At 38.4% G+C, this 27,332-nt stretch overlaps 1 protein-coding gene across 1 annotated transcript; it reads right to left on the bottom strand.

The window, feature by feature from the left end:
- Positions 1-8,155: 8,155 nt before the first annotated feature.
- On the bottom strand, positions 8,156-25,018 carry LOC142177271 (uncharacterized). Its single transcript, XM_075245743.1, has 3 exons — positions 24,250-25,018; positions 8,463-8,555; positions 8,156-8,304 (listed from the first exon to the last, which is right to left on the bottom strand). The coding sequence occupies exons 1-3, from the start codon at positions 25,016-25,018 to the stop codon at positions 8,156-8,158; spliced, it is 1,011 nt and encodes a 336-aa protein (XP_075101844.1).
- Between the last annotated feature and the right edge of the window lie 2,314 nt (positions 25,019-27,332).

The raw sequence follows: 27,332 nt of genomic DNA, 5'->3' as shown, positions 1-27,332 counted from the left end.
TGTTGCATAAGCTCCTTCGTCTTCCTTCCTAATCAATTCCATTCACATCCTGAATTTACACTCTTGATGATCTGTACAGCCATCCACATTAAATCATATAATTTCTTGTTCGGATAAGCCCGCTGGAAGTTGGCCTTCAAGTGCCTAACACATTAACAGTGGTAGGTGTACGACTCTTTACGTCCATCCAAAGTATGCAAAGAACTTAAAATCTCACCGTGACAATCAGATATTTGACAAATACCTTAACGCTATCTCACAGCGTGCTCTTTCAAGTGGTTTAAAAATCATGTCCAAGTCTCTTGACTTTCATTGGCACAAATAGCAAATGCAAGGGGAAATATGCTTCCATTAGCATCTATTGCAATGAAAATTAACATCTTTATATCATACTTTTCATATACATGTGTGTCATCTATGAAAATTATCGGCCGACAATGAACAAAACCATCAATGGATGATTTAAATACCCAGAACACATATCTGAATATGTATTCTGGTAAGTTAGGACTCCGATCATGCTTCCATTCAATAACTTCCCCGGGGTTAATGTACCTTGGTAGATCCGCAAATGACTTATCCCAATTGCCATAAATAGTCTCAAATGCATGTTTACGCCCGAGAAATGTCTTTTTTTGATAATGGTACACCCATATACCTGCGCAACTGATGTTATACACTCTTTCACCTTGTACCTTATGGATGATTCAATACCTGGAATCAAGACAAGGACAATCAAATCAACATTTAAGTTAAAATGATTCCCATTGAATGTGGACATATCACAATTGTGCTTGCCAATGTATTTGTGATGACCCGATAGGTTATTTTGACTTTTTGCCCTTATTTCCATATTCTGATACCTTGATTAGCTCCGTTTAGTATTTTTCGTTTTACGTGTGCAGTCCGTATCTTTTTTCGGAAAGATTTTAGGTGAAAAAATAAAGAAAATATGAATTTTAGCTTTAAAAATGACTTGATTTGACTACGGTCAATATTTTGTGTAAACGACCCCAGATCGGTATTTTGACGATCCCGGTGGGTCCGTATCGTGATTTTGGATTGAATTTGGAAGTCCTTAACTAAATTTGACGTAATTTGTTGAAAACAAGTAACTTGAAGGTTTAAAGATTTTCTAGGTTTAATCGTAGGTTGACTTTACTGCTATCGGATTTAGATTTTGGTTTTGGAACTTGGTATAAGTTCATTTTACTATTTAAAACTTGTCTGCAAAATTTAATGCAAACCGGAGTTGGTTTGATAGGATTCAGACGCTCGGTTGTGAACTTGGAAGTTCTTGAGTTTCTTTGAAAAGTTTATGCATTTTAATGTCCGATTCGTAGTTCTAGGTGTTATTTTGGTATTTTGATCGCGCGAGCAAGTTCGTATGATATTATTACACTTGTGTGCATGCTTGATTTGGAGCGTGAGGGGCTTGTTTGAGTTTCAGATAGGCTTCGGACAATTTGAACTTAGAAAGAATTGCTGGTTTTGGTTGCTGCTGATATTTGGTGTCATGTGCTTTGTGATCGCGAAATCTCTCTCGCGATCATGAAGGGGAATCTGGGCTGGGGAGGAGTATCTTCTTCTCGAATGCGAGGAGCTGGCCACGAACGCGAAGTACTGGGGGGCTTACCCTTCCCGAACGCGTAAGGTTATGGGGTCCTGGGAGGGAGCCAGTTAGTTACTATTCGAGAACGCGTTCATTAGATCGCGAATGCGAAGGTAAGGGGTGTAAGCCATCGCTAACACAAAGGACTTTGGCCACTGCTGCTTCGCGATCGCGTCAGGTCATTCGAGAACGCGAAGAAGACCTGACGTCGGTGATTAAAACAATTCAAAAATCAGGATTCCTATTTCTCACCATTTTCAAGTTTGAGCTCGGCCTAGAGGCGATTTTAAAACTTCATAGGTTAGTATATTTTAACTTGTTTCCTTATATTTTCTTAAACATCAATTGATTTTTAACGTTTAATCTATGTTTTTTTTCATGGTAGAAATTAGGGATTTAAGAGAAAATTAAAATTTAGACCTCAAATTGAGGTCGAATTTCAAAACTAATCACATGATCGGGCTCGGGGGTGAATGGGTAATTGAATTTTGGTCTGAATCTCGAGTTTTGACCAGGCGGGTTCGGGATTGACTTTTGTTTGTTTTTTTCAAAAACATTAAAAATTGAATCTTTTTTACTCGTGGGTAATTTTTAAAGCTTATTTTGAATTATTTGAACTATATTTGGTTAGATTTGATTGGTTTGGAGGCGAATTCTAGAGGAAAAGCCATGGTCGAGCATTGATTTGGTTGCGTAGTAAGGTAAGTGTCGTGGTTAATCTTGACTTGAGGGATTAGGACTTGTTGGTCTATTTGCTACGTGTTTTATGTGGGGACAACGTATATGTGAGGTGACGAGTACCTATACGTTGTCATTGGGTTAAAACATGCGGGTGAAAATTGTTTCTTTGTATTATATTTTTTCATTAATTATGTTATTCATGCTTAGGTTAGATTATTACTTTTTTTAATTATTCGTTTCGTATTTATTGTTTATTTTAAAGATGTTGAATAATTAGAAGTTGAAGTTTGATATTATGGCACCATATTTGAAGTGAAATTATTCCCCACCTTATTTTATTATTCGAATTTATATTGTTACTTGGTGAGGGAGAGAGAGAAGCACGAAGGGTGTTGACATGCCTTATTTGCATTCATTGTCACATATTGAGAGATTTGAGAGTGAAAGCAGGAAGGATGATGCCGTGCCGGTGAGTAAAATCACGAAGGGTGATGTCGTGCCATTATATTCATGATATTACATGGTGAGGACGAGAGTAAAAGCACGAAGGGTGATGTCGTATCATTATATTCATGATATTACATAGTGAGGACGAGAGTAAAAGCACGAAGGGTGATGCCGTGCCATTTTTATATCATTGTTCTATTTGATTTCCGGTTTTGGTGATTTACTTGGTTATATTGTTGCTTAATTCGGAAGATGTTATTTTGTTATTTTGTTATTTCGTAATTGCCACTTTTATAATATTTTCCCCTTTCGCATGTCCCCTCTTTGTTAATATCTTGTCGTTCTACTTGTTATTTTACTGTTTTATATATATACGGTTTTTACGTAGGTGTTTTGTCATAGCCTCGTCACTACCTCGTCGAGATTTGACTCGATACTTACGGAGTACATTGGGTCGATTCTACTCATACTATACTTCTGCACTTATTATGCAGATACTAGTATCGGTCCCAACGGTACTTAGAGGTGCATCAGCTCGGATCACTTTCATACTGAAACTCGAGGTAGATCTGCTGGTGTTCGCAGACCTTGATGTACCCTTCCATTTTCGACTTTTACTGTTTATTTCTTTCGAACAGTTGTATTTATTTCAGACTATGTTTGTGGACTTCTAGTTTCTTGTGTACTCGTGACTCCATATTTCTAGGAGTAGTTAGTATCACATGGTTATTATTCTTACTGTGTTAGATTTGACATTTATGTCTCGTCGAATATCATTATTTTGTTTCTAACTGTTAAAATTGGTTAATTACTTATTTCACGTCGGCTTGCCTAGCAAGTGGATGTTAAGCACCATCACGACCCCGAAGTTGGGATTTCGGGTTGTGACAGTATTTCCCCACGATCCACATATTAGTTTTCAACTTTCTCGCACGCAGCATCCACTTACAACCTTGGTCCCATCTATGAAAAAAATAACCTTATATATTTGCTTAGATGACTCAACAACTTTGATCTCACGGCAGTTGTTTATGCTAAAAATTCGCACCGCCCTGCTAAGGCACGACTTGTCACCAAAAAGCATATTCTTACAAAGCTCTGTTGGTCTAGATTCATCCCACATTGATGTACTAATGTTGTCAAGATCCCTTGTGAGGGCATCCACATCTGGCATACTGGGCAAGTGATCAAGGTAGGGAATTTTTCTTGAATGAAAGGGCACACGGGACTCGTACACTATGGGTCTAACGGTAGGTGTAGTATGCATATATGGAGCATGCTCAGTTGTGGCATCATGCTCCCTCATCAAATCAACTTGCTCATTCTCACTCTCATCTGCGAAGTATGGTTCCTCATCGTCGCTCTCATCAGGGAAGGGTGTATCATTTCCAGACTCATCAGCGTTGTTGTCATAATCAGTGTCATCTTCCTCAGTCTGTGCATCTGCCATATCCTGATTCAATATATCGTCATCGCGCAACTGAGTTAGGATAGGCCATCATGTTTCTCGTTTTAACTGCACAACCAATACAATAATGAGTTTCTCAGCGTCATCATAACATAATATATTAACTTTATCTCGTAACTTACAATTCATAATTTGTAGACAGTCCATGATGAACATTATCGAATTGTTGATGACTCGCGGGTGGACCATCATGATCCAAACCTCCATAATTAGGTATATTTCAACTGTTGGTTGGTTCTTAACTTGTAAAAATTTATATATTGCCGGTAACCCCTTTGAAAGATATAAGTGTTAGTATGAATATGACGCATAAAAGAAATTATTATACTACAACAAAAACATTAAAATTTATCACTCGGCGTGTGAATTATGTAAATTTGGCGACCTCCATGTTGCTGCATTGGGGAGAAATTATATCCTCGCTCCTCATTAGTCCGTAGAGATAAGTTTAGATCTGGTCAGACTCTTTCATACGAAACCTGTTCGAATAAAACAGCTCCAAAAATACCACCAGATGATTGAGTGTTATCCATATTTTGCGAAACATAAATATTGTTGACGTTTTCGGACTTGACGTATATTTCCAGCATTTTCAACACAAGAACATCTCGGTGTTCATCCGGAGTAACCCCTTGTGGAGTAAGCGAATAAGGATATCTTCCTATTACCTTAATATTAACTGAACATTTATTCACACTCATTCTTTTACAAATCAAAGATACAAATCTGTCGTATTCCAATGTGAGTGGAAACTTAACAATACTCTGTGGAGAACAACTATAGTGTACTGAGTATTTTTTACCACAACCTCACCACCCCAATATAATGTAACCCTAATTTTTCGCTCTTCAGTCATTTTAGCAAAATTCAAAAAATATTGATGAATATGAAGTGATACAAAGGATTTTGAAGAATGAATTTTTCAGAATAATTTTTTGAAGAACGAATGTTGGACTTTAAGTAAGCAAATATCTAATGCAAAGGATGGTGAATAATGAATTTTTCAGAATGACTTTTTGAAGAACGAATGTTGGATCTTAAGTAAAAAAATATCCAATGCAAGGGGATGGCAATTGGTATGTATAGCGCATTTATTATATGCACTGTACATATAATGCATGTAATACATGCTCTATACTCATCAATTATTATGGGTCAGCAAATATTAAGCATAGTGCATGTATTACATGTGTTATACCTTAACGGGATAACTGGTTGTAAAGCAATAGCGCATGAAAAACATGCTCTATATATAAAAAGGTCACCAACAGTTTTTTTCACCTATTTTTGTGTCTTGAGTCCAAATTTGTATCATTTTGGTTCCGGTCTCATAAGCTTACCAGTTGATGATTCCTACGTGAATAATTATACTACTATAGTAATTGAAAGTTTCTTTTATTTTGATTCTTTGTTGTGGCAACAAAGGAATTTGTTGGAATTAGGAAACCTCTTGGTGGATGCTCGTTGGACCTGATATCTAATATTTGTTCCCGTTTTATAATGCTTTGCAAAACTACGGGCCCCTTTGGCCATAATAATTTTTTTACTTTTTCTGGAATTAGTGTATGGCTATAAAAAATTCAAATTTTACTTTGACGTTAAATTTCAAAAAAATTCGGAATTCAAAAATCTCCAAAAAACTATTTTTCAAATTTTTTACTTCACATCACTCACAAAAATTCAAAAATATTTTCAAATTGTATTTATGTCCAAACAAAATTCTAATTTTCAAATACCATTTTCACTTAAATTTTTTTTTTTACTTTTTTCTGAAATTTTACAATTCTTATGTCCAAACGCCCACTAAGTTACTTCTATTTAAAAGTCAAGGCAAATGACCTTTTAGTCCCCTGCAATAATGCATAGAGAACCATAGTTCCGAGATTTAAACAACGCCGAAAATAGTTGTGAACCCATGTATCTTATGTGAACTCATGTATCTTTCACCATAGCATTAAACAATAGAGGAACGAGAAAGTGATTTAGCAGCGATTAGAGTACCTCTAAAAAATAATTTAGAAGGAAAACAATTGAACTGTGGAATAAATATAGCACAAAGTCATGCCAATCGGACGGATTCTGTGAATAATTGAACAAGACATGTAGAATGAACATAGCATTAAATTATATCAATGGGAGGAATTTACGAAAAATTGAACAATATAGGTGAATGAATATAAAGTCATGCCAATCAGGCGAATTTTAGTAATAATTGAATAAGATATGTAGAATTATTAACACAAAGTTATGTGGCAAAACTTATGAACAATTGAATAAAATAGGTGGAATAATTATAGTACAAAGTCATGCCAATTGGGCAGATTTGATGAACAATTAAACAAGATAGGTAAATTGATTATAGCATAATGGTATGCCAAGTCATGTGGAATTTAGGAACAATCGAATAAGATAGGTTGAATGAATATAGCACAAAGTCATGTTATTAGATGGATATTGAACAAGATAGGCTAGCACAAAATTATGCCACTAGAGCATAATTTACGAATAATCGAACAAGATAGGTTGAATAAATAAAGCACAAAGTCATGGCGGATTTTATGAATAATTGAACAAGATAAGTAAAATAAATATAGCACAAACTTATGCCAATTGGGCAAAAATTACGAATAATTAAGCGAGATATGTGGAATGAATATAACACAAAATTATGCCAATCGGGCGAAATTTACGAAAAATTATACAAGATAAATAGAATAAATATAACAAAAATTCATGTCAATCGGGTCATGTTTATATGGCAGAATTTGGTGAACAATTAAAAAATCACAGGCTTATGCCAATGAGGTAGAATTTGTGAATAATTTAACAAAAAAGAAGTCATGCCACTGTGGTAGATTTAATTTGATGAATAATTTAACAAACAGGTCTAGACAAACAAGTATTTTAAAAGAACTTCTTTTAAAATAAGACTAGTCTTAACTACTTGCTTCATCATGTTCATCTTTGTCTGTTGTTTCTCCTAACAAGACTTTTTAAGAGTTTCACCTTTTTTATTTTGGAAATTACAAGACCCACATAGAATAAAATAATAGTACATAAATTATGCAATTATAGAATGCGTCTTCATGCACTCCCCAAAATTGCGAACTAGGGCAAAAATTATACCTTTCAAAGTGGCTTTTCTCGATGAATCCCATTGGTAAGTTGTCGATCTACAATCAGTAGTAAGGGTATGTCCCGCTCTCAAACCCCGCTACTAATGAGTTCCTCAATAAATTAAGTTACTTGACTGCCTTGAATGGTTTCACGAATAGAGGTAGACAGAGAGGTCTGCGTTTAGAACACATGCCCTATGAATTCGTGGATGGAAAAGCAAAAGTGATGTTTTTGAAAAGGGATGATGACCTATTGGCAGAGAAGTGCAGGGCTCACAATGGTGGGCAAGTTGTCTAGAACTCTGCCACAAATAGATAAACTTAGAGATGATTTTAAGAGGACCTTCCACAGAGAGTTCTATTAAAAATTGAAGCCTATTATTAGAAGATTAGTTTTATTAATTTTTCCATTGAGGAGGATTTAAAATACTTTTATGTTAACAGAACTTATCTTCTCTGTAGTATGCTTACAAGGATTCAGAGGTGGATCAGAAATTTCAAAGCTGATATGTTGTCTACCCTAACCATAGGCGAATTCAGGATTTGGAGATTGCGGGTGCCAACCTAATCGATTTGATCAACTTGAGTTTCGGTTCAGGCTATTCATCTTATAGAAAAATCGATCAAAGGAAAAAAAAAATCTAATAGCTCTAACTACTTGATGCAAAGAATAAACCTTCATTAATATTACTAATATCATAAATATATATCATCCATTTATAATTGTTCTCGACAAATTTTTATATTTTAAAAATGGTCAATAATGGCATCAATACTTACATTGGTAAAGGCATCATGCTCTATGTAATAAACTAAATAATCATTTAAATATTAGTCACCCATGCTATTCCGCTCTTCATTCTTTATATGCTTCATGGATGAGAATGCTCTCTCTACGGTTGCTGTAGCAACAGGTAAAATCAGAGTAAACTTCACAGGTAAATAAACATAGGAATAAGTCTCCACGAGATTTGCCTCATCTAATGATTTTGCCAATCATTAATTCCTTACAAGTTGGAGAACTTTGGATTACCATATCACATATGAATTATGAAAGTATCGAGTTGATAGCTCAAATCCCGAATTTGTACCTCATCAAACTCATTTGGATAATATTTTGTTAAAGTCATTATTTTACCTTTGTCAAAATTAGTAAAAGAATTAGCAGTATTCAAGCTAGCCATCCCGAGAAGCAAATCGCTACTCACTGCATCAAAATGGTCATTAAGTTCTTGAAGTTGCACATTAATCATAACATAAAAGACAACATATGATGACCCGATAGGTTATTTATAGTTTTATCCTTCATTTTTATAGTTTGAGACCTCGTATAGCTCCATTTAGCCTTTCTCAATTTGCGTGCGCAATCCCTGTCCTTTTTTGGAAGGTTTTTATGAGAAAATTGATAAAAATATGAAATCGTGCCTTAAAACTCAATTGAGTTGACTACGGTCAAAGTTTTATGTAAACGAACCCGGATCAGTATTTTGACGGTCCTGATGAGTCCATATCGTAATTTGGGATTTGGGTGTATGCCCGAAATCGAACTCGAAAGTCCCTAGCTTGAATTAACGCAATTTGTTGAAAACTAGAAATCTAAAAGTTTAAAGAATTTCTAAGTTTGACCGTAAGTTGACTTTGTTGCTATCGGATTTGAATTTCGGTTCCGAAACTTGGTATAAGTTTTTTACAGTATTTATGACTTGTCTGCAAAATTTGGTACAAAACGGAGTTGATTTGACGTGTTTCGGATATCCGTTGAAAAATTAAAAGTTCTTAAATTTCATTAAAAATTTATTCGTTTTGGTGTCCGATTCGTAGTTCTAAATATTATTTTTGTGTAGTTGACTTGAAATATAAAATATCTTCGCACAATGGGAGTATGTTCACGTGATGGGAGTAGTTGGCTTGAATGTAAGGTATCTCTGCACGATGGGAGTTTCTGACTTGAAAATTTAAAATGCTTGTAAGTTGCATGAACAAAACGTCAAAACATTCAAGATAATACAAAGATATAAGGAGCATAGCCAAGAGATACTCTTGACTACAAAACTAAATTGCGGGTGTCTATCGGCGTAAAGTATGGCGGGATTGGACGGTTCGTCCTTCAATTGGCGAGGTTGGCGATTAGATTAGCAACTATCTACTAGGAATCTTTGATGTGGCGGAGTGATAATGCAACACAGTACGAAGTGCTTTAGTTGGCGAAGTGAATAGTTTGCTATATACAGGGCTTTTACTGACAAAGCCAACAACTCGATTTATACAGGGTGCTCCAATTGGTTGAGCTGAAGATTTGTTTTATACATGGCTCCAGTTGGCGGGGCCGGCAGCTCGCTATATACAAGGTGCTATGCTATGTTGAGCAGATGGTTTGCTATTTACAATATGCTCCAATCATATTGGAAACTTGGTTTCAAAATACCTGTAAAGAATTTTTGAGTTAGTCCTTAGTCATATGAGGGAATAAATTAGATAATGAAAGATATATAAGGTTCATGAGAGAGTAGCGGGTCTGTCATTGCTCCAAGTGTGCCCCAGCATTCTTTGTCTCTTGTCGGTCTTATGTTCAAAGAAATATTCTTAACAAGAGGGGAGAATGTTGGTTTGTGTTGATCGTAGTCCTGGCCTTACCCCGAGTCTGGTGGGATTATGCCACAAAGCTTGCTAGGTAGAATAATAGTTTTCTTATAAAACATTTTGAAAATTATTTATTTTTATGGCAAATGTCGTCGTTCTGGATTATGACACGTTTTGAAATTCTTTGCGACGCGAACGTTGTTTCCGGGTGACTCTGTCCCGTTTATGTCAATTCTTGGAGATGCCCTTGGTGACATAGTTTCTTGCTGTCTTGATTGTGTCCTAAATTTTCATGTCTTATTAATGAGTTTGGACTCAGGAAGATTAAGTGATTGCGTAGTAATTGTGGATGTGCAAGGATATAACAAGATGCCAATTTGAGGCTAAGTAGGTGTGTTTCTTATAATGTTGATTGGAGAGTTTATTTTCTACCAGCGGGTAATATGTGTTGAGATTTGAATTTGAATCTAGTTGAAAAAGTTGACTTGACTGTCAAGAGAATGAATGCAAGATTAGCGGATGATTGGAGTATTTTATGGTTGGTGTTGCATGGGCCTGAGAATAATTTTTGTTGAACTGAATGCGGTATTAAGGCAGTAATAGAGTATGGATATTGTGAGTTATCGAGTGTTTTAATCTATGACTTTGAGCCAAGTGGGGGAGCCTACTACTAACAGTTCAATTTCATGGTTATATGAATCGCTTAAGAATAAGTGGGTTCTATTTGGCATATATTGGTTGTTCTTAACTGTAACTCTTTTATATTTGAAAAAATCATAAAGAGAAAATACTACCTAATTATTGAGAAATATTGGGTAGTCATTTAGGAACCATTTGTATATCAAAAGACCTTACATTAGAAATATATCATACTAACACCGATAGCATTATATTCCATTGATGGGGACATAACCTTGGTTTCCTTAATTGAATTAATTACATTCTCGTAACAAAATAGTATTCTTGATAATTCACAATCACAACACTGTCTTTTTAAACTAACGGAGTAATACATGAATTCATCACTAAGATGACTGCATTTGACATGCGTACTTGAGTTGCATGCATAGAGATGCATTTCCTTCTGCTACTCGGTATTGGTGACATTTATGATTTTACATGTATCTTGACATGTAGGCATAAAGATATACATTCCTCATGCTATTTGAAAATGAAACATCTTAATTATTTTTGAAAGGATTTTTTTTGGGAAAATCACACTTTTCAAACTTACTCATATTTTTGAAAATTTCGGTAAAAGATTTGGGTTTTCACTGAGATACTTGAAAATCATGCCTATTTTTCTGGAACTGTGAACGAGCTGAGCATTTTATTTCTGAGATACTTCTTTATTTACTTGCCTTGTATTGTTATAAGCTGCTATTGGTTGTTGGGTTGGACCCGACCTATGTTACAGCTCGTCACTACTTTCAACCTAAGGTTAGATTTATTACATACTGAGTATATGGGGTCGGTTGTACTCATACTACACTTCTGCACCTTGCATGCAGATGTTGGCTGTTGATGTTGTTGTGTTCAATGGGAGCTAGAATTAAAGATGTACATGTGTTCCGGTTGTAGTTGCCTCTTGTTCATGGTAGCCTTAGATCTATAAAACTCGACTTATGTACTTTTCAAAGAGATGATGTTTTTACTTCCTTTCAGCTTTGTAAACTCTATTCTTAGAAGTTCATGATTTGTACTACCAGTCTTTGAGAAATGTATAAAGATTCAGTTAATTCCTTTTGTTTAATTGTCTTGTTAATATTATTGGAGTTGGATAGTTATTAGTTGGCTTACCTAGCGGGTTGGATTAGGTGCCATCACGACTAGTGGATTTGGGGTCGTAACACGACTTCTCAGATGCGAGCTCTCCATCATAGAAGTGAGGTGAGAGTTGGGTAAGGAAGACCACAGAAGCGGATTTTTGTACGAGATATTGAGCGCAGGAGCGGGAGTTGGCGCAAATACGGATCCTTGCATCGCACCTGCGATATTGCAGGAACAGATATTTTTCTGCAGGTACGAGGGCTATTTCTCCGATGCCTCTTCATAGAAGCAGAATGTTTGTCACAAAAGTGACGCCGTAGAAGCGGGTAAGTGTGTCGCAGATGCGATGATGCTTGGGCAGAAGCTATATATCGAGGTTTTGGTTATTTTATCATATTTTGAGATTTGGGGATAGGATTGAGGCGATTCTTGAAGCAATTTTCATCACATGGATTGGGGTAAGTGTTCTACACTCGGTATTGGTTATATTTCGCGAATCTATCTTCATTTTGTAAAGCAAATTTTCGAGTTTTGAACAATGATTTGGAGTCGAAATTGAATGAAACTAGTATTGTTAGACTCGTAAATTAATGGGTTATAGGATTTTATAAGTTTTGTCAGGTTCCGAGGCACGGTCCCGGGTTTGACTTTTTGGCCGGTTTTGGTCTTTTGATCACGAATTCGACCTTTGTCATTTGGAATTGTTTCCTTAGGATTATATGAAGTGTTTGAGTTGCTTTTGGCTAGTATTGAGCCGTTCAGAGCTAGGTACGTGCAGGATGTCATTTTGGAGCATCGTTTGGCTTGCTCGGTATTGGATTTCGCTTGTTCGAGGTAAGTAACACTTCTAAACTTGGTCCTAAGGGTATGAAACCCCAAATTACGTGTTATGTGATGGATGTTCAAGTGACACACAGGCTAGGTAACGGGCGTGTGGGCATGCACCGTGTGAATTGTGATTTAGTTGATTCTATGGAACTATGTAGTTATCTTCTCTAAATATTTTTACTATACTCTATGTGTTAGAGTACATGAACTGTAATTGATGCTAGAAATCATATTTAGGGTATATGCTAGTTTTATTGGGACCCATAGTGGTCGTTCTTTGCTATTGAGTTATTTGCTTAATTTTAGTTATGTACTCAGTCGCATCGGTTGTGCGCCGGTGGCTTGTGATTCTATGGTTGAGGTGCGAGATGTGGTTTTGGCATACTGATGAAATGATGATGGGACAGTCTGGAGGACTTGAGGCCGGGTTTTGACGGTAGCTTGAGCACGGAGATTTCGATTGTGTGAGCACGTGCTTTTGGGACTTATAAGTCTATTGGTGTCCCTATTAGTGGAATTTGTGATTGGATGACTATGTGGTGAGTATGATGAGACTGCGAGATGTGTTCAGATTGTTCGAATGTGACGAGAAGAGTTTACTTGAGATGTAGCAAGGACTATGAGGTGTCTAATTTCTGTCTTGATTTGGCGTATGGTCTCGAGTTATGGGTATGTTGAGGGATCTCTCATGTTGTTTAGTTGTGGAATGAAGTAGATTCTCATGTCTTGTTGATGAGTTCTGAATCAAGAAGATTAAGTGATTGCATAGTAGTCGTGACTGTGGAAGGGTATAGAGAGATGTCAGTTTGAGGCAGAGCAGGTGGGTTATCTCCTGCGAGGTGTCCTGAGGTTGTGTGGTCCTTATGATATTTTGTAGAGAGTTCTCTTTTACCAGTGAATGATAAATGTTGCAATTTGAGTTTATATCGCTTGTGGAAGTTGGCTTGACTATTACAAGGGTGAATGCGAGATTTGCAGATAATGTGAAGTATTTGATGGTTTGTGTTACAGGAGCTCAGGAAGGATTTGGTTGAATCTCACTGCGGTATTATGGCAGTAATAGAGTATGGGCATTGTGAGTTGTGTGTTTTGATCTATGGCTTTGAGCCAAGTGGGGGAGTCTGTTATCGACAAGTTTATTGCACGATTATGTGTTATATTGGTTTTGGTTCGAGGTATACTGGTGAATCAGCTATGACTGCAGGGGTTGAGATTGAGCATGACTCGAGTAAGAGAATTTCTGGATACGGGTTGTATTACACTCTATGGGTATATGGGAATTATGCAATGATTGAGTGGTTAGTCGTGAAAGATGTAGTATGCATGGAGTAGGAATTCGCTTGGTCACGTTAAGGTGGGGTTACTCCTTTGTGTGTCGTCGTACCAATGGGGCACCAGTTGTTTGGCCCGTTTGGGGAGGTGCAATTGAGATTTGAGCAGAGTGGATGACTCTCGAGAATGGTTCTAATGGATTCAAGAATTATATGTAGCGATTTGGAATTTTCAAGATTGGTATATGGCTAGAAATTAAGAGTTACATTGGACAGTTTCGAGACTTGTGGCATTTTTATATCATTGTGGATTATGCATTTCAATATCAAGAATGTGAAGAAAACAATTTTAGGGGTACATAAGGTCTCTTTAGAGTGGGTGTCGCGGTTGTGGTGCTTTGGGGTGCTTAAGAGAGAAGTCAGTGACTTATGGGCCTTAGGGCGTTGTGGTTTTATACTAGGGTCTCTTGTGTAGTGAATTTTTGTTAAGGATCGTGGTGTTCTAGCAAGGAGAAGTATCAATTTGAAGGCAATTTGGAAAGGACTTGGAGAAATAGGACAGCTTGGTAGTAGGTTGGGTTAGTACAGTAATGGATATAATCGGTTCTTTGGGTACTTATGATGTGGCTAGTCTCCACAGGTGTTTCGTGGTAATGCTCTTGGGTTTTGGCGACCTGCGTGGCTGGGTTGAGTTAGAGAGATTTGGTTCTGATAGCTTGGTTGTGTGCAAATGGGTTTCGAATAGTTCTCGATAGTTTTTACCACGGTTCGAGGAGTATATTTCCTACCGGCGTGAGGAATACGTTGCGTATTAGGATTTTCTCTAGGATGAGATCAAATGGAAGGTTTCTGACTAATCGGGTATGTATTCTGCTTGTGACTCAGAGTTGATTATGAGATTCTTGTACTCTTCACAGGATGGAATGGTAGACGCGGTGTATTGTGTGGGATAGAGATTTGCATATGCAAGATCACAGTTCAGTTTTGAAGGGAAGGACATAAATTCGTAGGCAGCATGGACGATTTTCGATGACTAGGTAAATGATATTACTAATCGGTATGGCCTGATGAGAGTATACATTGCAGAAGGGGCAATGTGTTTTGATTTATGGATACTTCATTGGTATTGCGGCACTCTCCTGGTTGATCGACTGCTGATATTTAAATTTTGTTAGGTGGCACAGAAGAATTTTAGAAGTATTCCTCATGGGATAATTGTGCATGAGAGATGTGTTAGACATTCTGGTGGTGGAGTTGGGATCAGATATGGTGATTCGTGTGTCCTATGGAGTTGGAGACTGGAGTTCTCAGGAACAGATTATTTCATGGTTGCGGACTGTGAAGTCGTGGCCAAAGCTAGCCAGATAATAGTATATGTTATGATTCATTCATTGTGGACCTTCTGAGGGTTATCTATCTATTGGTGGGTGACCAGAGTTGATTTGGGGGCCCATTGGTAGGCCCAACTAGGATGGGTATTCTACATCGAGTCGGATTGGGTGGCTTCATACTGCTATTTTTGAGGGATGTGCCATTCAGTTGTCGTTGAGCTTATTCGTGTTCTAAAATGATTTGTGAGTTACTCTTCTATGCTACGAGGGGTTGTGATTCATGAGTTATATGCATACACTGTGTGGTTCTATTTGGGCTTTATAGCAAAATTTGAGCGAGATGAGTATTTGGGTATTGCGTGATTGATTGCGCGTTGTCTATGTTCTTTCCGGATTGTGGTATTGTGTTAATTTCTATTCGTGGTTACGGTAATGCACTTTGGATACTTGATGTCGAATTTCGCGTGGTTATTGATTTTGAGCATGGTGGCTGAGGTATTTCATATGGACCAGTGCTTGGATGGGGTCACGCATTGCAGCGGAGTTATGTTAAGATTTGATCCTTTGTGTTAGATTCGTGTGTCTTGGTTATACTAGGTATGATAGGTTCTTAGCATTGCGTTGTGGTGGTACTTGTTGAGCTTGCGGGACAGTTCTCTCGTCTGAGTCATTTTTTTTTATGATTGAGTACATTTGGAATGTTGCTTATTGGTGCACGGATTGCACAGGTTGTGGCTTTAGATTGTATGGGTGTGTCATGTCACTAGAGTGGTCGTGTTGGATGAGATGAGGTCATTGGACCTAGGATGGATACTATCGGATTTGATTACAGCATGTTTGGAAGGATAATATCGAAAGTCAGCTTAGAATTGGCTATAGTTCTTGTCGAATGAGAGAGAGTTCCATAACTGGTTGATCTAATGAATGGTTATGAGTTCTGCATGTTTCTTTCATCACCGGCAGTGTACGACGGTTTTAAGATGAGGTTTGGTTTGACATGAGGTTTATTACCGGAATTGGGTTGTTTTGGACAGTTATTGTGATTAGAAATCATTGCTATGAGTATTTGAGTTATGCGGTATATCATGTGATTACATCTTGGGTTATGGATATGGCTTGATACAGCTTGTTCAGACTTATACAGAGTGTTGATGCGAGATTCTGATCTTATAGAAAGTTCCGGATGTTGGAAATTGGATTCTAAGGCTTATGGGCTAAGTTGAATTAAGGAAATCTCAGTTATGTTGTGTTATCAGACCTATATAGGAATAGGGTGACGTGGGATCACCCCCGGATATGTGCAGAGTAAGGTTACACGGCAGTTGATGGCTTTGAGAACAACTTTGGGCATATTCGAGGACGAACGTATGGTTAAGTGGGGGGGATGTAACGACCCGACCGGTCGTTTTGAGCATTTGTACTTCGCTCGGTAGTTTTCGGGCTTGAGTAGCTTCGTATAATGTATTTTGACTTGTGTGAATCGTCGGTTTGGTTTTCAGGTTATTCGGGACTAATTTGGAAGAATGATTCTCAACTAGGGAGCTTTAAATTTGAAAGAGTTGACCAAGTTTGACTTTTCAGCATTTGACCTCGGATTGAAATTTTGATGGTTCCGGTAGGTCCGTTGGGTGATTTTGGACTTAGGAGCACGTCCGGATTGTGATTTGGAGGTCCGTAGTGGAATTTGACTTGAAATGGCAAAAGTTGGATTTATGGAAAGTTTGACCGGGAGTGGACTTTTTGATATCGGATTCGGATTGTGATTCCGGGAATTGGAATAGCTTCGTTTTGTCATATGTGACTTGTGTGCAAAATTTGAGGTCAATCGGACGTGATTTGATAGGTTTCGGCATCGATTGTGGAAGTTTTAAGTTCAAAGTTCATAGATTTCGATTTGAGGTGTGATTCATCGTTTTGATGTCGTTATGTGTGTTCTGAGGCCTCGAGTAGGTCCGTATGGTGTTCTGGAACTTGTTAGCATGTTCGGACGGGGTCCTGAGGGGCTCTGGTGAGTTTTGGACGAGGTTCGGATCATTTTATTGAATTTTTGGATTTTTCCTAAGCTGTTGGTTCTGGTGTGATCGCACCTGCGGCTGGTTTACGCAGGTGCGATGATCGCAGAAGCAACAGAGGAGTCGCAGAAGCATGAAGGGGAGCTGGGCGTGAGGATCACAGGTGCGGGTGCTTGGACGCACCTGTGCAGCCGCAGATGCGGTTCAAGTGCGTAGAAGCGCGATCGCAGAAGTGGCTTAAAGACCGTAGGTGCAAGGGCCAGCGATCGGGAATTTTTAAGTGATCGAGCCAAGAATCACTTCAGGAAAAGAGATTCCAACAGACAAAATGAAAAAGAAGAACCGCAACACGTCATTCACATGATTATCGGAGGGGTCGATATTCCCCAAGGGCCAGTGTTGAAACGCACCAAGGTGTCGATCATAAGGAAGAAGCGAACTCGGGATTACATACCAGAAGGAATCTTGTCCTTCAACAATGAGGACACTGAAGGGATCATGCAACCCCATAACGACACACTGGTAATATCTGTACACATGAATAAGACTCAAGTTAAACGTGTTTTAATTGATAAAGGTAGTTCAGCCAACATCATCCAATCGAGGGTTGTAGAACTACTCGGCCTACAGGATCAGGTTGTGCTCGTGGCCCGAGTACTAAACGACTTCAACATGGCATGTGAAACCACTAAGGGAGAGATAACTTTGCCAGTGAACGTGGCGGGGACCATCCAGGAGACAAAGTTCCATGAGGTCGAGTCATCTGACGTTGTTATCATATGTATTGTTCCAGTTTGCCATAGAGATGCTTCAGTTCTATTTGATATGGGATCTACTTATTCCTATGTGTCATCCTATTTTGCTTCATATCTGGTTGTGCCTCGTGTGTATGTGTCCACGCCTGTGGAAACTCTATTGTGGTAGATCGTGTCTATCGCTCGTGTGTGATTACTATTGAGAGTCTTGAGACTAGCGTAGATCTTCTACTTCTTGATATGGTAGATTTCGATGTTATCTTGGGCATGGATTAGATGTCACCTTATCATGCTAAATTGGACTGTCACGCCAAGACAGTGACCTTAGCCATGCCGGGTTGCCTCGATTAGAGTGGAGAAGGACTCCTGGCTACTCTACCAGTAGAGTTATTTCTTATGTGAAGGCTCGATGTATGGTCGAGAAAGGATATCTAGCTTATTTGGCTTATGTCCGTGATTCTAGTGCGGAGGTTCCTTCCATGGATTCAGTACTAGTCATTCGTGAGTTTCCAGAGGTGTTTCTTGCAGATTTGTCGGGGATGCTACACGACAGGTATATTGACTTCTGTATTGATTTGACTCGGGGCACTCAACCCATTTCTATTCCACCATACCTATGGCCCCGCCAGAGTTGAAGGAATTGAAGGATCAGTTGCAAGACTTGCTTGACAAAGGCCTCATTAGACCCAGTGTCTTGCCCTAGGGTGCGCCCGTGTTGTTCGTGAAGAAGAAAGATGGGTCGATGAGGATGTGTATAGACTATCGGCAGTTGAACAATGTCACTATCAAGAATAAATATCTGTTGCCAAGGATTGATGACTTATTTGGTCAGCTTCAGGGTGCCAAAGTATTTTTGAAGATTGATTTGATGTCTGGTTACTATCAGTTGAAGATTAGGGGAATCCGATGTCCCTAAGATGACTTTTCGGACTCGGTATGGGCAATATGAGTTCCTAGTGATGTCCTTTGGGTTGACAAATGCCTCAGCAACATTTATGGATTTGATGAACTGGGTGTTAAAGCCCTATTTGGATTCTTTTGTGATCGTATTCATTGATGATATCTTGATTTACTCCCGCAGTCCAGGGGAGCATGAGCAGTATCTTCGGATTATACTTCAGACTCTGAGAGATAGCCAGCTATATGCCAAGTTTTCAAATTGTGAGTTTTGGTTAGAATCAATTGCCTTTTTGGGGAATGTTGTATCTGCAGAGCGCATAAAGGTGGATCCTAAGAAGATTGAGGCAGTCCAGGACTGGCCTAGACCTACTTTAGCTACAGAAATCCGGAGTTTTCTGGGTTAAGCAGGTTATTATTGCCGGTTCATGGAGGGGTTTTTATCCATAGCAAGCCCATTAACTAGATTGACCCAGAAGGTTGCCCCGTTCAGATGGTCGGATGAGTGTGAGTTGAGCTTTCAGAAGCTCAAGACTATTTTGACTACGACGCCAGTGTTCGTGTTGCCCACAGGTTCAGGATTCTACTCGGTATATTGCAAAACATCTCGTATTATCCTCGGTGCGGTATTGATGAAGGACGGCAGGGTGATTACGTACGCGTCGCGGCAGTTGAAGGTTCAGGAGAAGAATTACCATGTTCATGAATTGGAGTTGGTAGCCATTGTTCATGTGGCAAAGATTTGGAGGCACTATCTTTACGGCGTGTCGTGCGAGGTATTCAATGATCATCGGAGTCTACAGTATTTGTTCAAGCAAAAGGATCTCAACTTGAGGTAGAGGAGGTGATTGGAGCTGTTGAAAGACTATGATATCACCATTTTGTATCACCCCGGGAAGGCTAATGTGGTGGCCGATACCTTGAATAAAAAGGCAATGAGTATGGGTAGCCTTGCGTATATTCCAGTGGGTGAGAGTCCGCTTGTAGCAGGTGTTCAGGCTTTGGCCAATCAGTTCGTGAGGTTAGATATTTCGTAGCCTAGTCGGTTCTAGCTTGCACATTTACTCAGTCTTCCTTGTGTGAGCGCATCAGAGAACGTCAGTATGATGATCCCCATTTGCTTGTCCTTAAGGACACTGTGCAGTACGGTAGTGCCAACCAGGTTATTGTTGGAGATGATGGGGTTTTGTGGATGCAGGGCCATATTTGTGTGCCCAATATGGATGGGCTTCGTGAGTTGATTCTTGAATAGGTCCACAGTTCCTGGTATTCTATTCATCCGGGTACCGCCAAGATGCATCAGGACTTGCGGCAGCATTATTGGTGGAGTAGGATGAAGAAGGATATAGTTGCATATGTAGCTCGGTGTCTAAATTTTCAGCAATAAAGTACGAGCATCAAAGACCTGGTGGTTTGCTTCAGAGGTTAGAGATTCCTGAGTGGAAGTGGGAGCATATCACTATGGAGTTTTTTGTTGGACTCCCACGGACTCAGAAAAAGTTCCACTTTGAGTTATTGTGGACACACTGACCAAGTCAGTGCATTTCATTCATGTGGCAGTTACCTATTCTTCAGAGCGATTGGCTAAGATTTACAGTCGCGAGATCGTCCGTCTTCACGATGTGCCCATGTCTATCATTTCTGATCGAGGTACGCAGTTCACCTCGCACTTCTGGAGGGTCGTACAGTGTGAATTAGGCACGCGGGTGGAGTTGAGTACAACATTTCATCCCCAGACGGACGTGCAGTTCGAGCGCACTGTTCAAATATTGGAGGATATGCTTCGCGCCTGCGTTATGGATTTCAGGGGTTCTTTGGATTAGTTCTTGCCGCTTGCAGAGTTTGCCTACAACAACAGCTACCAGTCGAGCATTCGGATGGCTCCCTATAAGGCATTATACGAAAGGCGGTGTCGTTCGCCAGTTGGATGGTTCGACCCAGGGGAGGCTCGGTTGTTGGGTATAGATTTGGTACAGGATGCCTTAGATAAGGTCAAGATTATTCAGGATCGACTTCGCACCGCTCAGTCCAGGCAAAAGAGTTATGCCGATTGTAGAGTTTGTGATGTTGCATTCATGGTTGGATAAAGGGTATTGCTCTGGATTTCACCCATGAAGGGTGTGATGAGGTTCGGAAAGAAGTTGAGCCCTAGGTATATCAAACCCTTTGAGATTCTTGAGAGGGTGGGTGAGGTGGCCTACAAGCTCGCATTGCCACCTAGTTTATTAGCAGTCCATCCTGTGTTCCATGTGTCCATGCTCCGGAAGTTCCACGGCGATCTGTCCCATGTGTTAGATTTCAGCTTAGTCCAATTGGACAAGGATTTGACTTATGAGGAAGAGCTGGTGGCTATTCTAGCCCGGCAGGTCCGGCAGTTGAGGTCTAAGAGTTATCTTTCAGTTTGAGTGCAGTGGAGAGGTTAGCCGATCAATACAGCCACATGGGAGTCCAAGTCAGACATGCGGAGTAGATATCCACACCTTTTCAACGGTGTAGATACTTTTCTATATCCGTTCGAGAACGCACGTTTGATTTAGTGGTGGAGAATGTGATGACCCGATAGGTCATTTATAATTTTACCCTTCATTTCTGTGTTCCGAGACCTGGTATAGCTCCATTTATCCTTTCTCGATTTGCGTACACAGTCTGTGTCCTTTTTTCGAAAGATTTTTATGAGAAAATTGATGAAAATGTGAAATCGTGCCTTAAAACTCAATTGAGTTGACTACGATCAACATTTTGTGTAAACAGACCCGGATCAGTATTTTGATGGTCCTGGTGGGTCCGTATCGTGATTTGGGACTTGGGCATATGCTCATAATCGAATTCGGAAGTCCCTAGCTAGAATTAACGTAATTTGTTGAAAACTAGGAATCTAAATGTTTAAAGAATTCCTAAGTTTGACCGTAAGTTGACTTTGTTGCTACCGGGTTCGAATTTTAGTTCTGGAACTTGGTATAAGTTTGTTACAGTATTTATGACTTGTCTACAAAATTTGATGCAAAACGGAGTTGATTTAACATGATTCGGACGTCCGGTTGAAAAATTAAAAGTTCTTAAGTTTCATTAAAAATTTCATTCGTTTTGGTGTCCGATTCGTAATTCTAGTTGTTATTTTGGTGTTTCGATCATGCGAGCGAGTTTGTATGATATTTTTGGACTTGTGTGCATGTTTGGTTTGGAGCCCCGAGGGCTCGGGTGAGTTTCGGATAGGCTATGGAGTGATTTTGGACTTAGAAGAATAGCTTATGCATGTTTGTTTCAAGTGTTGGACTGCAGATCTAGCATTTGCGAGGTTTGGCTCGCAAATGCCAGCCTAGATTTTGCAAACAATGAATCGCATTAGCGAGCATGGGCTGGGTTGGGAAGAGTTCGCATTTGCGGACTCTATATCTTCGTAATTGCGACCACTGGTTGACTTGGTACTGCTTCTCTTTTGCAAAGTATTGTTCGCATTTGCAGACAGCCTTGGTTCACATTTGAATTAAATTGTCGCATTTGCGAAGGGTTGATCGCTTTTGCAATCATCACAATTGCGAACTATGTGTCGCAATTGTGATAAGTTCAGCTGGGTAAGAGAGGGGAAAACGGGATTTAGCTCATTTCTTTCAAACTCTCAACCTTAAACACCCCAGAGGCAATTTTCCCAAGAGATTTTCTTCCTAAATTCATTGGTAAGTGACTTTAATCTATTTCTTTTTAATTACCCATTACATTTCATAAGTTTTCAACATCAAATCTATTATTTTTATGGTAGAAATTATAGAAATTAGGGATTTGGGTAGAACTAAAGATTTTTATAAATTTGGGATTTAGACCTCGAATTGAGGTCAGATTTCGAAACTAATTACAGAACCGGGCTCGGGGTGAATGGGTGATTGGGTTTTAGTCTGAATCTCGAGTTTTGGCCAAGTGATCCCGGGGTTGACTTTTTCTGAAATCATTAAAGATTGAATCTTTTTCACTCATGGGTAGTATCTAAAGCTTATTTTGAATTGTTTGAACGATATTTGGTTAGATTCGATTGGTTTGGAGGCAGATTTTAGAGGAAAGGCCCCGGTTGAGCTTTGATTTGATTGAGGAGCGAGGTAAGTGTCATGGTTAACCTTAACTTGAGAGATTAGGACTTGTTTGCCTATTTGCTACGTGATTAACGTGTGGGTACAATGTATATGTGAGGTGATGAGCATTTATGCGTTGTTATGGGATAAAGCATGCGGGTGTAACTCGTTTTCTTGTGAATTGTTGCCTTTTAATTATAATATCCATACTTAGATTAGATTATTACTTATTTGATCATTCCTTCCGTAATTATTGCTTAATTAGTAATGGTTGAGTATTTTGGAAGTTGAGGTTTGGTATCTTGGAATTTTATTTGACGTAAAGCACATTCTCGGCACTATTTATCTCCCGAATTTATATTATCTTTACTACGTGGTATGGGAGAGTGTCAAAGAACGAAGGGTGATACCGTGCCATTTCATTATCTCATTTATTGATTAATACATAGTGAGAAAAAGAATTAAAGCACGAAGGGTGATGTCGTGCTATATATATTATTTATTCATTGTTATATGGTGAGATCGAGAGTAAAAGCACGAAGGGTGATGTCATGCCATTCTTCCCAATTATTCATTGATACATGGGAAAATCGAGAGTAAAAGCACGAAGGGTATTAGCGTGCCATTTCATTTTACTTATGTCATCACTTCATGGTAAGGATGATAGTAAAAGCACGAAGGGTTATCCTGTGCCATCTTTATACCGTATGTTTATCTGTTCTCATTGGTTGATGATTTATTTGGCTATCTTGTGTTGTCATACATGTCGTAGTTATCGTATCTTCTTCCCCTTTCGCATGTCCCCTCCCAATTGTACATTGTTAAATCTTTGTTTGTTGCTGTTTTGTACATATATCTATGTTTGTACATGTTTAATTACGTGAGTGTCCTATCATAGCCTCGTCACTACTTCGTCAAGATTAGGCTCGACACTTACATAGTACATTGGGTCGGTTGTACTCATACTACACTTCTGTACTTCTTGTGCAGATTTTGGTATTGGTCTCAGCGGTGCGTGAGGTGCGTCAACTCGGATTATTGCTTATGGAGACTTGAGGTAGATCTGCTTACGTCCGCAGACCTTGGAGTCCCCTTCATCTCCCCTCTTTTACTGTTCATTTCATTCGAAACAGTTGTATTTATTTCAAATTCTATTTGTAGAACTTCTAGTAGCTCGTGTACTCGTGACTCCGGATCTTTGAGAGTAGATGTTATTACATGACTTATGCTGGTGTTGTGTTAGATTGAGTTCATATCTCTCGTTATTTATCATCACCTTGTTTAAACTGTTAAAATTTTGGCTATTTAACTATCTCACGTCAGCTTGCCTAGTAAATGGATGTTAGGTGCCATCACGACCTCGAGGTTGGGATTCCGGGTCGTGACATAGCAACATGCAAGTATTGTGAATAACAAACACCAGAAAACTTGCGCTTCGACTTTCCTGGAAAATAGGATTCATCCATCTTGGGAATTAAGATATTATGCATATCACAAAATGAGGAAACTACATCTAGCAAGGATTCCCATCCAATTTCCCTCATATCTTGCAATCTTTTCTTTGTAATATTAAGAAACTCTATTGTATTAACAATATATTGATCTCTCTTTTGTAGGATTTTGTTAATCACTCCAAGCACACGAATAATAGATGAGAAAATAACAATAAAATTATCTAATTTTTTAAAGTGTGATCCCCAATAAGTATCACCTGGTCTTTGAAGCCCGCATTCTTGATTTAATCCCCGTCCAGTATGAACTTCACCAGACTCAAGTAATTGGTCTAACTTTTCAGCTTGAAGATGACAAAACAAATCTCTACACTTAAAAGATCCTCCAACGTCATTCAATACGTTAGTAACATGGCAAAAGAAATCTTTAATATCCAAATGCTTTTTAGCAATAACTATAAGTGTTAATTGTAACTGATGAGCACAGCAATGAATGTAACATACCGATGGATTATCTTTCATAATCAAAGTCTTGAGACAATTTATCTCTCCTCTCATGCTACCAACTCCATCATAACCTTGTCCACGTATTTGTGATGGACTTAGTGAGAGCTCTGAAAGCAAAGAGTAGATTGTTTCCTTCAATGAGCATGCCGATGTATCACTAATATGGACAAGACCAACAAATCGATCTACCACTTTACCATTCTTATCAAAATAACGCAAAACAAGAGCCATTTGTTCTTTGTGTGAGATATCTTTGGACCATCAAGTAATATACCAAAGTAATCTCCATTCAAGTCTCCAATTATAGCCTTTAATATTTTTTGCACAAGCATTGATAAATCCTTTTGGATCATAGGGCAAGTCAAAGTATCATTTTGTGGAGCATTCTCTAATATTACTTTTCCCACATCCGGATGCTTATCCCCGTGCCATCATAAGAATCCTAGAAAGAGGAATTGATTTGCTAAAGATTTACTTTCGTCATGACCCCTAAAAGGTAATTCATACAACAATAGAAGTCTTGCCACATTAATTGATGCTTCTAAACGTATCTGATACCCACTTTTCAATTTCTCGGAGTGCTTATCAAAAACAACTTAGATTGATTGATGAAGATTTGATAAATCTAGCATCTCTTTGAAAATATTTATCATAGACGCTATTAACATTACCAACATGTAAACGGAATCTTACAAGACACTTATTCCAAACCCGAAAACCATTCTTTGTATAAATTTCACCCGCACTTCCATGAATAAATTCATTTTTGAACAAATAAAAACATAAGCAACATGCCGCATCTTTCTTCACACTATACTCCAGCCATTTAGAAAATTGACCATTGAACCAACTTGGAACAAATTGACGCATTCTTCCTCCTATTAGAGTTTATGGAAATTGATGCTGGAAAGGTTGACAAGGAACTTGTTGAATATAATGTTTCCTCACTTCATCTCATATTCGAGGGTTATATTTAGCAATAGGTATTCCTTCTCCTGGATCGCCTTTAAGTGACCCCAAATCAAGTTCATCTTGGTTCAAGAATTGACAACTAGGACTTGGTTGAGAATGGTCAAACCTCGTGACAAATTTATCCATTTTAATTCAATTCATATAAAATAAAATTTCATTCCAGTGAGAAAGCTTTCTCTGTAGCTTAGTAAATGAAAATAATTCAACTCCCTTCTATATAAATCTGTAATCTTTCAATATTTCTTTTGTGCTTTTTTCATTGAAAAGGATACTTCTTTTATGTTTTTCTGATCTGAGGAGTCATAAGCCCATATTATGAACTAAAAAATTATTTACAAAGATATGGATAACAAGATAAGACTAGGTCTTTCTACCACCCTCCCCCAAAACCAGGGAAATGAGGCAGCTTGATTTTTTCCCATCAAATCTGAATCATTCATCTTTCTTTTTTTGGCAATCTAGAAGCACATCCATGGAGGTTTGTTAACCATTGAATTAAAGTCTATATATATTATATACTACAATAGATTATGTATGTACTAAATTACCAATAATAAATCAAAAACAGTGACAACAAAGTTTACGAGATCACTAAAATCTAACTAAATACAACAAAAACAAAGCAAGAACATACATTTGATGGGGAAAAAAAGAAATAGCCATGTAGGGTTAAAGGGTAAACAAGAGGAAAAAACTGATGGATCTTACAATGGTGGACGTAGCAGCTAGAGCAATGAGCAATGAGGAGAGATGAAGCAGAAAAAGTGAGCAAAAGAGAAGGCGTCAAGCAAAAGCAAAAGCAACAAGCACGGCGAGCAGCAAGTAGGGAAAAGTGGTGAAAGGGATGGGTTTTTGTTTTATTGAGGTTTAGAGAGATTGGGAAAGATCCTAAAAGGATTCTAACTTTTTATTATTTAACAGAGAATATTCTATAAAAAATATTTTTACTATTATTTTATCCTAATACTAAAAGAAACAAAAAGTCAAACATTTAAAATAGAAGTCTGCCGTGTCAGTGTAAATCTCTTTAGATTGCAACTGAATGCAAGCCAAAAACAGTTTGCTCACGACCAGAGTCGAACTCTCGCCCAACGACCCAACTTTAGGAAAAGATGCACCTTTGCCACTAGCACTTTGGCCACTTTTATTCTACAGGTGGCATTTTAAATATATATACTATTTCTTATACATATTTACAGATACACATAAATTTTTTGCCGAAACTTGCGGGTGGCGTACCACCCCGAACTTGATGAATAGATCTGCCACTGACTCTAACTCTGCTTTGGGTAACTCTCCTGAAACCTCCATGGCACTACCATGTCTTAGGCTGCAATGGAACTAATTCGCCCCTTATTGCTTTGGATAGACTACAATTGCTCATATCACGCCATCTACTGGAAAAACAAGGGTGAAAATCGATCTTACCGGGCCAAAAATTTAATGAATTAGATGTGGCATTGATTGATTCACATAGGGAGGTGGAGAAGCTTAATCAAAATGTTGAATATCATAATATTTCAGACCTTTACTTCGAATGCAAAATGCAAGGTTGTTAGATGCTCAAAACAGG

This window comes from Nicotiana tabacum, chromosome 23, assembly GCF_000715075.1.
Source record: "Nicotiana tabacum cultivar K326 chromosome 23, ASM71507v2, whole genome shotgun sequence".
NCBI classification, from domain to species: domain Eukaryota; kingdom Viridiplantae; phylum Streptophyta; class Magnoliopsida; order Solanales; family Solanaceae; genus Nicotiana; species Nicotiana tabacum.
This window is presented reverse-complemented; position numbering and strand designations above follow the sequence as displayed.

Excerpts from the sequence above, each read along its gene's own strand:
- LOC142177271 (XM_075245743.1), bottom strand. The coding sequence starts at position 25,018 with ATGGCTCTTGTTTTGCGTTATTTTGATAAGAATGGTAAAGTGGTAGAT. Across the intron at positions 8,556-24,249 it reads GTCGAAGCGCAAGTTTTCTG|AACTTAATGACCATTTTGAT; the intron begins GTGTTTGTTATT and ends TGCAACTTCAAG. Across the intron at positions 8,305-8,462 it reads TTTTACTAATTTTGACAAAG|ATGAGGCAAATCTCGTGGAG; the intron begins GTAAAATAATGA and ends CAAAATCATTAG.